This window comes from Lepisma saccharinum, chromosome 20 (assembly GCF_977018435.1).
Source record: "Lepisma saccharinum chromosome 20, izLepSacc3.1, whole genome shotgun sequence".
Classification (NCBI taxonomy): Eukaryota; Metazoa; Arthropoda; class Insecta; order Zygentoma; family Lepismatidae; genus Lepisma; species Lepisma saccharinum.
Window position 1 is genome coordinate 56,719,663 of NC_139248.1, and position 13,501 is coordinate 56,733,163.

Here is a 13,501-nt window from a genome sequence, read left to right on the forward strand (position 1 = left end):
GGGAGGAAAGCGCTTGTTTCAGAGACAAGCGGCCAGCAGCTATTTCTGAACACAAACCTTTCCGACCCACATTACACAGTGTTCGTTTTATATAGCGATCAGTCTGACCGGCCATGTGCCGTCTTCAGCGTGAATCCCAACGGCTATTTCAGTCGAGAGCAACCTTCGACCAAAAATAAGATTCCTTAACTTGCCACGAGTCCGGTAGAGGACTCTGATAATGATGCACGTGATACGTCTTTGCTTTCTTGCAAATTTTGCAGCACATTGACCAGTACAACGACATCAACGTTTGGAGACGAAGGTAGTACTTGACTTGTTCGTTAAAATAATTGGTGGTAAGTGTTCATAGGAAATTAATTGTAATTTAGAGTTTATACTATGTTGCTTTCGAGTGCGAAAATGGCGCGTAAAAGTGTTTTTTTATTGCTACGCATTTGTGCGAATCATTGCAAAAATGTAATTCTTTTTTGTTATTTAGCGTCGCTTTTATTCCAATTTTGGCTAACCGCGATGATGAGAATGAGTGATGATATCACGAAATAGATGAAGACACATGAAGACTGCACAGGCCGGGATTCGAACCCAAGAGCCATGGCGTCGTAGCGCGCAGTGATAACCACTTTGTCACGGAGGTTGGCTAATAATAAAAATACCAGTGATCCTACTTTCCACATGGCTGTGGGAGGCGACAATTGATATCATCTCAGAAACTGTTAAAGATACAAATGTATAATTCAGTGAAATTTGGAATTATCAAGTGATAGTTCTTCACACCACAAATTATATCGTAATTTCTTATTACTTAATTTCGTGATGGAATTTAACAAGTAAATTAAGAATATGATAATGTTTTGTGTTCTACGCATGAAAATATAGGAAACAAATAGCTAAACTCAGTTAGAATTCCTGAAAGGGTATTTCTATAGGAAGAACTGTTAGCGACAAAGATAAATATAAGTCGTAACGTGTCGTGCTGTCCGATGCATATACATTGGACAACTGCTTCGTTTCGTGCATTACGTTATGTTAGTGTCTTATGTTTAGTGTGAAACAAGGGTGGCCGGAGGATCTTTTATTTTCTCAGAAGCGGGCGGAGAGAGATTTCACATCTTGCCTTTCAGTTATAGAAACTTCTATTTCAGCGATTATTATTATTAATATAATAGTTGCCGTTGGAAATGAATTAAAGATGCTCTGGCATTGTTAACAAGCTCAGACCTGAGTTCACTTTAAATAGAAGCTGGATTCGCCTTGCTTACTTTCCATAAGTATCTCCATATTTTTATGAAAGAGTTCCTTGTCTTCTTGTACTTTTACACGATGTACACATATCAAACAGAAACCACTTAATAATTTTCTCTCCTTCATGGTACCTGATGCGCGGCAAAGTGTACTAAAAATAAAAATATATATATATAAAAAAAATAATTCAGGATGATTGCACATGAGTTGTCATGGTCAGATCCCGAGCAGTCGAGAAATTCCAAAGGATTGTGTTTAAAAGTGGTTAGCATTTATAGTGCGAGTTCCTGCACTATAAATGTCTGAAATTTCTTTAAATTAACAGGTTTTCTTTATTCCAAAAGTGCAAAAACAATCCCTTGAGGGGGAATTCATGTGTAGAATCCTAGGATTTCACCGCGTCCGCAAATGGCGAAGGTTTTCGGTCCTGAACGTCGGGATTATAAAATGTCCCTTCCTAATCCCTTTCCCCACAGCCCTAATTATGACAGTGAATGGGATACTAATGTCTCTTGTGAAAACGTTCCCTCGCTCTTTTGTTGGACATGGCAGTTAATTGCTGTAACCGACAGCCTGTAAATCGCATCAAATTACAATAATACTAGTAATAAAATATAGCTTTAATTTCTTCATCATTCATGCCCAGGGGGAGCAAGTCCCCCTCTGCCCATGGGCGCTCGCAGAATTTTTTTCTCAGGGGGGCAGAGTCACAGAAACATTTATTATTATTATTATTATTATCATTATTATTATTATTAGTAGTAGTAGTAGTAGTAATAGTAGTACCGTGCGTCCATTTCGATCTGCAGCCGAGAGATCGGGAGAAACGTGGCGGGCGGCGCTGACGGAGGTGCCGACATTTGCGGCCTGTAATGCCCGCATATTTTTATGGACATATGCAGACATTTATATAAATATTGCAAAACTAGCAGTAACCTGTGTTATAAGAGTTGTTCAAAGTGATGTCCACCTACATTCACACATTCCTGGCATCGTTTGATGAAATTTTGATTCACACGCAAAAGTTCTTCTTCCGTAATTCTTCCTAGTTCTGCCCTTATATTGTCTTTTAGCTCGTCGATGCTATGAGGGTTATTTCGGTAGACTCTATTTTTCAAGGTTCCCCACAAATAATAGTCACATACGGTAAGATCTGACGAACGTGAAGGCCATAAACCTCTTGAAATTATTCTGTCATCAAACACCTCCCTTATAGCGTCCAAAGAATCAGCGGCGGTATGGGCTGTGGCCGAATCTTGTTGAAAATACCCATATTGTCTCTCATCATCAGTAGTTAAGGGGGGGCCATAGCACGATAACCAATCAGTATCGATTACCTTAATCGATTTCCAATAATCGATAAGTGATCAATACATTTTTTTTTGGGTGAAAATCGATTTTTTTAAATTAGGTGTGGGTGGGGGTGTTTCCAAATAAGGAGTTGTATGTAAGGGTATGTGGGTGTTGTTAACCTAAGATAGTGATTGATTGATTGACAGGTGTCATATTTATTTATATTTTTTCCAAATAAGGAGGTTTTGTGGGTGTCCTAATAATATAGTGATTGATTGATGTAAATGATATGTTTGTAGATTGTTGTATTGTTAAACCTTATTATAGTTGTTAATATTATTGATAATAATATAGATTGATTGATCGATTGTTTCTATAGGTGATTGGTGACGTCATCGATTGTACTGGGTGATGTCTCTGGTTGTGTTGTCGTTGCTGCTCTGTGCTTGGTGTGTGCGTGTTTGTGGTTTATATAGTAGCGGTGTGTTTGTGGGGGGTGAATGCGTGCGCATGCTCTGTGGGGGAGTGCAGGTGGTGTCGGCAGCTGTGTGGATAGAATATTTTTAGGCTCTGCGTGGGAGCGTCGACATCTGTGAGTATTGAATTTTTTGCTCTGCGTGATATGTGGACGTGATGAAAGATAATACTCTGTGGGGGGTTCGTTGACATCTGGCGGATGCTCGGTTGGAATGTGTCTCTGTGGGGGGTAGCTTTGGCGGCATGTGACCAGTTCAAATATACCTCTCTCTCTGTGGCGAGCGTTGGCATCTGTCCAAATATATCTCTGTGGGGGAGCGCAGCTGTGTGGATCAAATATATATCTCTGTGGGAGAGTCCGGCAATGGTGTCTGGTAGTTTCAGTAACCGTTGCGATGTTGTCGGGCGAAGAAGCAGAATTGATAACTTCAGCGTTGAATGGTTGCGGTTGTTTTCCGGGGTATATTGATTTGTATTGTATGGCTGTGATATTGCAAGAGTACACACCAAGGAAGCCCGTGTTTTGTGTTGGTTGTTGGGAAATGCCGCCTAACCAGGAGGGTCATGTATGTTTGACGGAGCATTTTCGTTATTGTGATTCGGAGGAAAGTCGCGACGATAATTGTGAGAACTGTATACGAAGGAAGGTGAAAAACGCGTGCGACTATTTCCGCGATCCGTCGAACGCTGAGCATGTATTTGCATATTACGAGCCAAAGCATGTGGAGGTATGTGGAGGTTGCGACAAAACAGTAATGGAATTGTATGGTGGTCTTCAGAGAATGATCGAGGACAGTGTTTTGATGGAGGACCTTGTACGTTGGTTGGAACGTAATGAGAAGCTCAACGGTCCGGAGTTGTTTTGGGCTTTACGGGGAGAGTAAGGTGAGGAGAAGCAGATGTGCGAAGCAGCTGCATATTGTGTTGTATTTTTGTTTGTTTTTTTGTATGTTTAAGTGGTTTGGTTTGGTTTTTTGATCATTTGTCGCGAGGGGATGAATGCGAGAAGTCGTGCGGGTTCGGTGGGTAGAGGTTTTGACGGTCGAGTGGGTGTTTTCTGTCGTTTCCTTCGAGAGGGTGTTGTTCGTGCTGACGAGCCAGGTACATTAAATAGCGAGAGGTCGCGATTGGCTACATTTAAGAGGTGGGGTGTTAGGTTTATGAATCCGAAATCTCTAGCAAAGACGGGTTTTTACTTTAATAGGTTACCGGACGTAGTAAAGTGTGTGTTTTGTGGTGTTGAGATAGGAAATTGGGAGTTTGGGGATAGTGCAGAGAAAGAGCACAGGCGTTGGAGTCCGTACTGTCCGTTCCTGAGGGGTATGTTTGTGGGGAATATTGAAGCGGAGTAGGTACGGGGAATGGAGTTTGACGATAACGTCTGTGTGATGTCGCCGTGTACGTGTTTACCCGATAGTTTGGATATGTACTGTGTTTTGAGCAGTATGACCAGTTATACTCCCGAGTACGCTGTGTTTTGTATTGGCTGTTTCGAGGGTTACCCAGACGGCGAGGCTCATCCGTGTGTTAGGGAGCATAATAGTGTCTGCGGCGGACGTGGTGTAGATGGTGACTGTAATGTTTGCGTGCGGAAAAAGATACGAAGGTGGGTTAGCTACGCCCGACAGCCGGAAAATATGTATCATATGTTTGCACACTTTACTCGCGACCACCGTAGATTAGTCGAGGGTTCCGGCGGAGACAACGACGACGACGGCGATACGACGGGAGTGGAGTTTATGTTTTACGAGACTTTGCTTCGATTGGTTGAGTTGCCATCGCTGATGAGGGAGCTGGTGACGTGCATCGCGCAGAACGAGTGGCTGCATGGACAAGGTAAGTGGAGCAGTTGATGTACAATGTTTGGCATCTGGCCATCTGCGAGGATCGAATTTTTTGCTCTGTGGGGTAGCGCATCTGGCCAGCTGCGCGGATCCAATTTTTTTTGCTCTGTGGGGGAGCGCAGGTGGCCGGATGCGCGGATCGAATGACTTTCTCTGCAGCTGTAGATGCGCATGCGCGCGATCCCTGGAGTTTGGGTAGGATATAAGGGACCGTCGATCGGTGTGAGCATCTTTTGCGGTAGGGAGGACCACAGGTCAACCAGTACACAATGGTGTTGTTGAAATCGGGTGAGATATACGTGAGCGCCTGCGATATTCTGTTGGACCAATATGAAAGGGGAGAAGGTGGAGGATCGGAGAGGAAGAGGATGATTCTACAGGAGATTATCCGAATGATGGGTCGTGGCGAACCATGCCGGCGTCTTGATTTGCTGGAACGTTTGATGTCCGAAGTGCGTAGTTTGGACGGAAACCAGGAGGGAGCGGGAACGTCGTTCAGTAGGAGGGATGACGACACAGGCGGCGACCGCGATTTTCTGGTAGAAGAGGACGACGACGAAGAAGAAGAAGAAAAAGAAGAAGAACGGGAAATTGCACCCCATACGAAGTATGTGGACATCAAAGAAATGGATGTTCGTCGAGTGAAAAAGTATAACGCTACGTGCACTACGACGACCTTTACCTTCAGGTCGCCGGACGAGAGCGGAGATGCCATGAGTTGGGTGCACGAGGGTTTGGACGCTGTGCTGAACCACATCGTGGATCGACACAAACCATCGGACAAAGTGGGCGTGGTGCTGGAGAACAAGTCTGACGAGTCGGTTCGACCGATTGGTTTGTCGATACGGAGAATCGATCAACTGGGTGCTGATATGTTATGGAATGTGGTCGCCAGGGTGTTGCAATCGAACGCCACGTTCTTGTCGACGGATCTTCTACAGCTGCGTGTGTCCGTGATTGGCATGCCTGTCGGTTACGGACGTCGGAAACTGAACTCTCGCGAGCTTGTACCGCACGAGAGATACGCAAAAGTGAAGAGAAGTGTGGTGACTGTGAAGAGCGAGACCAGAGGTGAGAAGATATGTCTGGCCAAAGCCCTGGTGATCGGTCGGATGTATGCCGACAAAGAGTCAGATCCTGAGTATTTCCGGAAATACCACAAACAATTTAAGATGGGGCGGAGAGTGTTGACGTCGTCGGCGATGGAGTTGTGTAGAAAGGCCGGGGTATCGCTGGAGTCGACGGGGGGAGGTCTCGCCGAATTGGCTGCGTTCCAGCGTTATTTCGGAAGTGAGTACAAAATCTTTGTGTTCAGCGACCTGGAGAAGCCGGATGTGTTGTTCGCCCAGGAGGTACCCCAGGCGAAAAAGTCGATATACCTGTTGCTGAATCAGAGAGACAACCACTATGACGTCATTGTGAATCCAGTGGCTGCGTTCTCGATTCCTTATTTCTGCGAACGATGTTACGCTTTTTCCCGAAACTTGCGGCACGTGTGCAAAAATATGTGTCATCTATGTCACACGTCGCCCGTGTGCGAGAAGGAAGATGTGGTGCATTGCGAACGATGCAACAGGATGTTCAACAGCGATGTGTGCTACAAGAACCACCTAAGCACTCGCTACGGCGGGGGGACTGTGTGCACGCAGATACGTAGCTGCACGGGATGTTACCAATTGTTGGACGCCACCCATCCGGAGAGTGCAAAGCATCGTTGCGGCTTCAGGTATTGCAAGACGTGCAAATCACAACGCGAGATGAACCATCTGTGCTACATGCAGAGGGACAGTGGAGGTGGTGAGGAGATCAGCTGCAAGAGATACCTGTTTATGTTTTATGATTTCGAAGCTACGCAGTGCACACCCTATGTCGGTCGACCTTCGACATATGTACACGAACCATGCTTGTGTGTGGTGCAACAAGTGTGCAGTGTATGCATCGAGGACGTAGATATGATGAAAGATTGCTTACAGTGCGGTATTCGCCAGCACTGCTTCGAGGGAGAGGATCCTGTGCGACAGTTTATGGACTACGTCTTCGTGGAGCGACCCTACTTCAAGAGGATTGTGTTGGTGGCCCACAATTTCCGAGCCTACGACGGTATGTTTGTATTGTCCGATTTGCTGAAGAGGGATGTAGAAGCTCCCGAGGTGATCATGGACGGTACGAAAATCCTGTTTATGAGCGTGGGGAAGAAGTTGCGATTCCTGGATTCCTTGAACTACTTACAGATGCCCCTGTCGAGTTTCTCAAAGACGTTCGATTTGGAGGAGACAAAGGGATTCTATCCGCATCTGTTCAACACCAAAGGAAATCGCGACTACAAGGGTCCCTTCCCCAACGACCGGTTCTTCGATCCGGACCACATGTCGCCGCAACACCGCCAGAAATTCTACGAGTGGTACAACAGAGCATCGAAGGAGTGTGTGTTGTACGATAACGCCCACGAGTGTCGCAAGTATTGCATTCAGGACGTCACAGTACTTCGAAGAGGAGTGCTCAAATTGCGTCGGTATTTCTTGGACATCGCCAATGTGGACATTCTACAGGACTGTTTCACCATAGCGTCGGCATGCTCCCTGGCGTACCGAAGACATTTCCTCTCGGACAACACCATAGGCGTGATTCCACGTGACGGCTACCGCAATGTGAGTAATCAGAGCAAGATCGCGCTGAAGTGGTTGCTGCATCTGGAGAAGTCGGAGAAAGTAGAGTTGGAATATGCCGGTAAAGAAAGGGAGCATGTGGCAGTGAATGGCATCGCTGTGGATGGGTACGACAAAACCACAAGGACCATCTACCAGTTCCACGGGTGCTATTTTCACGGATGTCCATCCTGCTATAAGGAGCGCTCGAGACCCGTGTCGAAGAATATCCAATCCGACCCGGCGGATACGATGGGTGCTCGATACGAGCGAACGCAGAGGGTGACATCGAACTTTCGCCTATTGGGTTATACTGTGGTGGAAATGTGGGAGTGCACGTTCCGCGGGATACTGCGGGACCGACCCGACCTCAGCCGCGAACTGGAAGAACACCCGTTTTTTCGGAGTTCTCCGCTGGTGGCGAGGGATGCGTTGTATGGAGGTAGGGTGGAGGTGTTTAAAATGCGAGGAGTGGTTGGCGCCGGCGAGGAGGAGGAGGAGAAAATACGCTACTACGACATCACATCGCTGTACCCGACCGTCAATAAGCTCGCCAAGGCACCCGTGGGACACCCAGAGGTTCTGTTCGGTGCATCAGCACCGACACCAAAGGAGGTATTGGAAATGGACGGCATAGCCAAACTCCGAGTGCTTCCGCCGCGAGACCTATACATTCCCGTGCTGCCTATGAAGACGGGAGGGAAACTGTTGTTTCCGTTGTGTTGGAGTTGCGCAACGGGGCTCCGACAAGAAGGAGAGTGCGACCACACGGATGCGGAGAGAGCAATCACGGGAACGTGGGTGCTGGATGAAGTTCGCCTCGCCGTCGAGAAGGGCTACAAGATTCAGGATGTGTACGAAGTGTGGAGGTACGAGGTGAGCGTCTACGACCCGACGACAGGTGAGGGGGGTTTGTTCGCTCAGTACGTGAACACGTTTCTGCAAATCAAACAGGAGAGTAGTGGTTGGCCAGCGTGGTGCACGAACGATGAGAAGAAGGAGGAGTATATTGGTACCTACAAAGAGCACGAAGGGATCGAATTACGTAAGGAGCGTATCGACAAGAATCCAGGACTGCGTGCTGTTGCAAAGTTGTGCCTGAACTCGCTTTGGGGTAAATTTGCGCAGAACAGTAACAAACCACAGACGTCGATCATACGAGAACCGAGGGATCTCTTTGAAAAGTTGACGGAACCCGGTGTCAACGTGAAGCAGGTGTTGTTTGTCAACGATGACACGGTGATTGTGAGTTGGGACTACCTGAATGAGTGTGCACCTCAAAACAGCAAAGTAAACGTCGTAATAGGTGCGTACACGACAACCTTCACCAGGATCCGTCTGTACAAGTTGTTGGACGCTGTGGGGGAAGATATATTGTACTGCGACACGGACAGCGTGATATTTCGCGAGACCAGACGATCACGCGGGAAACTACAGTTGGGCGACCACCTGGGAGATTTGACGGACGAAATGTCGGAATTCGGCGATGGTGCCTACATTAGGGAGTTTGTGTCCGGCGGTCCGAAGAATTACGCTCTGAAGGTGTGGTCCCCAACAAAGGGAAAGGAGTTCCACGTGGTAAAAATGAAGGGTATCACGTTGGACCACGCCGCGAGTTCGAAATTGAACTTTGATGTGGTGAAAGATTTTGTGCTGCACATGAACGAGAAAAAGAAGATGGTCATCCAATACCCCAGACGGATTGCGAGAAAACGACGTTTCGTGCTAGTGACAGAACCTCAGGAAAAAACATATCAGGTGGTGAATACAAAACGACGGATAAGAGATTCCACGTTGGACACCCTACCATACGGCTACCGTAGCGTCCAGGAGGATGAGGAGGAGGAATAGAAAAACGATGGAAATGCGGTGAAAGACACAGTCGTTGCGATGGTTCTCCAATGGAAACAACCGTTCCGATGCATCGTGGCTGGTCCTAGTGGTTGCGGCAAGTCGACTTTTGTGTTGAACCTGTTGCGAAATAGAGGTGAACTTATCGATGGAGGAGGATTCAAGAGGATTGTGTGGTGCACGGGATCAAACTTCGCACCTCCCAAAGTGGAAGGGGTGGAACAACATAACGGTATGCCGAATTACGACGATTTGAGGTCCAACCCTCCATGTCTGGTGATCCTGGACGACCTTATGAACGACGCCTACAACGCGCACGAGGTGTCCGACCTGTTCACCAAAATGTCTCATCACGACCGAATCAGCGTCATTCTTTTGACTCAGAATTTATTTCCTAAAGGTTCCCAATCGCGAGATATCGCCCTAAACGCTAACTACATGGTGATCTTCAAGAACCCGAGGGACCATCTGCAGGTGTCGACGTTGGCGCGACAAATATACCCTTCCAAGTGGCGATGCTTCGAAAAGGTATTTAACGATATCACCCGACAACCATACAGTTATTGTTTCCTGGACTTCACGCAGGACACACCGGAGCCTCTACGTATACGTTCGGAGCTGTTTCCAGAAAGATACAGGTACTGTGCGGTTCACGTTCCCGACCCCGATCGATGCCTGTCGTACGACCGAGATGAGCAAATATATACGCTCCAATAAAGCGCTTTTACATACTCTCCGAACGTCGAACCCACGGATTCGCAAGGCCATCCTCAAGGAGGCGGATCCGAAACTGGTGAACGCCCTGTCCGAGTGTTGCCTGAACGTGTTGAACAAGAACGTACCCGTTACGAAGGTGGTCAAGCGCAAGTTGAGACAGTACAAAAACGTGTTGCGGAAGCTCGCCAGCAAGAAGGTGCCGCTGCGGCATCGAAAACGTCTTCTTGTGCAAAAAGGAGGGTTCCTTCCTGTGCTGTTGGGCAGCGTGATTAGCGGTCTGCTGGGAACACTCCTGAATCGGTGAGAGAGACATGGCGTCGTCGACACAGTACAGAAAACTGATCATGATGACCCCGGATCAGTTCGACAAGTTAAAAGGCAACGACCTGAATGCGCAACTGTCGGATCTCGATCAGGAGATGCAAAAAATCCTTCGCTCTAAAATCATGGACGATCACCAAAAGTGGTCACTGTATCGACAGACCTTGGACAAGTACCTGCGCGTGATTCGGAGAGGGGAGGTACCGGTGAGCATACCTGTTGTGGTGGAAGGTGATGGTGGTGGAGACAGCGCGACGCCAGCAAAGGTGAAACGAGAAGAAGATAAAAAGATCGAGACGCCACCGAGACAGTTTCCATTCGCACAGACGGAACGGTGGTCTTGGCCGAAAGCGGGGGAGGAGTTTGAATCAACGGAAGAAGAAGAAGAGGAGGAGGAGAAACGGAGAGTTAAGAAGAAGAAAAGAGAAGAAAGAACACCTATCAAACTTCGACTGCGAAGACGACCCGTGGGAACGAAGAGACCTTGGTCGAAACACGTAGCATGGGAGCCGCTGAGGATGTGAACAAGACGCTTCACGACGTCTACTACGCTCCCGAGAAGGGGGAGTCCTTCACGACGACGGAGAAACTCTGGGAGGCGACAGGGAGACGGATCCCGAAGAAGAAGGTGCGGGAGTGGCTCCAACAACAGGATACGTACACCGTGCACCGACCGAAACGCATCCATTACCCCAGAAGTAGGTACAACGTGACAAACATGGACGACCTATGGGAGGCGGATCTCAACGACATGCAAAACCTTCAAAGGTACAATCGTGGTTGGAGGTATCTGTTGACTGTGATCGATGTGTTTTCAAAACGCGCGTCCGCCGTGGCGTTGAAAAACAAAACAGGTCCGGAGGTGACACGAGGGTTCGCCGCCATACTGCGGAAGGAGGAGGGTCGTAAACCTTTGGTTCTACAGACGGATGCAGGTTCCGAATTTAAAAACACGCATTTCCAGAAACTGCTGAAAGAGAAAGGGATAGAACATCGGATACCCAGAAACACGGACATGAAAGCGAGCGTAGTGGAGCGATTTAACAGAACGTTAAAGACTCGAATGTGGAAGTACTTCACAGCTCGCGGTACATACAAGTACACCGACGTTCTTCCGAAACTCGTGGAAGGGTACAACCACTCGTACCACAGAAGTGTAGGCATGAAGCCGGCGGATGTGAACGAAGGTAACATATACACGGTGTGGAAAAACCTGACGAAAGGAGAGAGAGGTATGCAGCAAGCTACAAAAACAAATACAAATCTCCGAGTGGGCGATATGGTTCGCGTGAGCAAGTTGAAACTCCCCTTCGAAAAGGGGTACGTACCGAATTGGTCGCGTGAACACTTCAAGGTTCACCGAACGATACAACACCACCCTGTACCGGTGTATCTGGTCGAGGACCTACAGGGAAACGTGTTGGAGGGTTCCTTTTACGCTGAGGAACTACAGAAGATCATTGTTCCCGAAGACAAAGAGTATCGTATCGAACGGATCCTTCAACGTCGCACTCGTAACGGGAAACGCGAATATAAAGTCAAGTGGCTCGGCTACCCCATGTCATTTTCCTCCTGGGTAGGCGAAGAGGACATTCGGCGAACGAGGTAGAACAAGAACCATGGAGTCCGACGAATTTATGATGTTCCTACCGTCCAACAGTTCAATGGATTATTTTCCCGGAAACACTATCGCCCGGTACACGACCAAACTACCGGAACCCGTAGAGTTGGGTCCGGGGTGGGAAGTGGGTCTGTCCGAGGTTCTCTACCCATTGTATTTCGACAACGTAGTTCGTTTGGACGAGACTCTACTCTTGAAGTTCCCTGTCATGCAGTACGACCACGTGGCGGAGCTCACGATGATGATGTTCGATGCGCTGAAACACGAACCTCGCGAGAAGATGCGCTCCTACATCGACGATTTCATCAGCAACATAGAGGCAATCTTTGGGAAAGGTGTGCACAAAGACGAAGAGGATGACGAAAGGAGAATAAAAAAATTGCGTGGAGAACGAGAAAAGAGAGATGACGCCAACCTCTACTATGGCATGACGTTACCGATTCCAGGAGAAACGCTGATACCCACCCCTGAGGAGGAGGAGGAGGAAGACTCGAACGTAGGACGTGGATCAGTGTCACGAAAATTAGATGATAGTGGTGGTGGTGAGGAGAAGAAGACCAAGGAAGATGACCCTAACGTGATACGCGTGCCTCCACCGGATCACAAGAAAAGGAAGATGAATGAAAGTGGCGACGGCGGCGGCGGCGGCGGAGGTGGAAAGTCTTACAATTACCCGTACAACGTGAAGGTACTCTCCACAAGAAACACAATCAAGATCGGTCTTCACGATCAAATCCTGGAACTACCGCCGCAACTGTACACCTCCCCGACCGAACTGTTGGCCAACATTCACAATCTCCTCCCGGACAAGGGGGATGCGGAAGGTACAAAGAACGACATGATCAATACCGCGAGTGCCCTGAGATACAACCTCGACAAGGTGGATCAAGATGGTAGATCCGTCTTTCACGGTGTCCCACCCACGGTCACACCATTCAACAGCCAGCTGGTCTTTGTGTATTGCGACATTATCGAGCACCAATTCACCGGCGACGTCAGGTCCCGCCTGTTGCGAGTGATTTCCCAGGATTTTTCGATGTTGGGTAACCGCACCGTGGCACATCACAAGTTTGACAGAGTGTACTATCACCCGCTCGACAAATACACCTTCGAAACCATCGACATCGAGTTCCGGAACGATAAAAACGAACCCTTACCTTTTCACGCCAACAACATACCATCCCTAGTGGTGCTACACTTTCGACAAAGGCGGCAGCAGAGAGATCCTTAAAAGATCGAGACGTTAGTAGAGATGGACATTCGGAGAAAGTCCGTCACGATGACCAATTCGATCGTCGATTACTATACCTTCCAGGCTCAAACCGGTCGCGGTGTGGGTCCGTACTACCAGGGAAGAAGGTACCAACGTGGACACGGCATATTAGGTTCTTTTTTCCCCTGGTTGTTCCGCACGGTGAAACCGCTGGTGGTGTCTGGTGCTAAAGCGTTGGGTAAGGAAGCGTTGCGGACCGGAGCAAATATATTAG

At 48.0% G+C, this 13,501-nt stretch overlaps 2 protein-coding genes across 3 annotated transcripts in view; both read left to right on the top strand.

Moving 5' to 3' along the window:
• Window positions 1-229: 229 nt before the first annotated feature.
• Window positions 230-13,501, top strand: part of LOC146003281 (SET domain-containing protein SmydA-8-like) — an 84,568-nt gene continuing 71,296 nt past the window's right edge. Inside the window, exon 1 of one of the 2 annotated variants that reach the window (XM_083141508.1) lies at window positions 230-304. The gene's annotated coding sequence lies outside the window, so the exon portion shown is untranslated. Of the gene's footprint in view, window positions 339-13,501 lie in introns of both variants that reach the window. The other variant, XM_083141506.1, reaches the window with a different exon arrangement.
• LOC146003479 (uncharacterized) lies at window positions 5,129-9,355 on the top strand. The gene has a single exon (XM_083141770.1). The coding sequence runs from the start codon at window positions 5,129-5,131 to the stop codon at window positions 9,353-9,355; it is 4,227 nt and encodes a 1,408-aa protein (XP_082997896.1).

Excerpts from the sequence above, each read along its gene's own strand:
- LOC146003479 (XM_083141770.1), top strand. The coding sequence starts at position 5,129 with ATGGTGTTGTTGAAATCGGGTGAGATATACGTGAGCGCCTGCGATATT.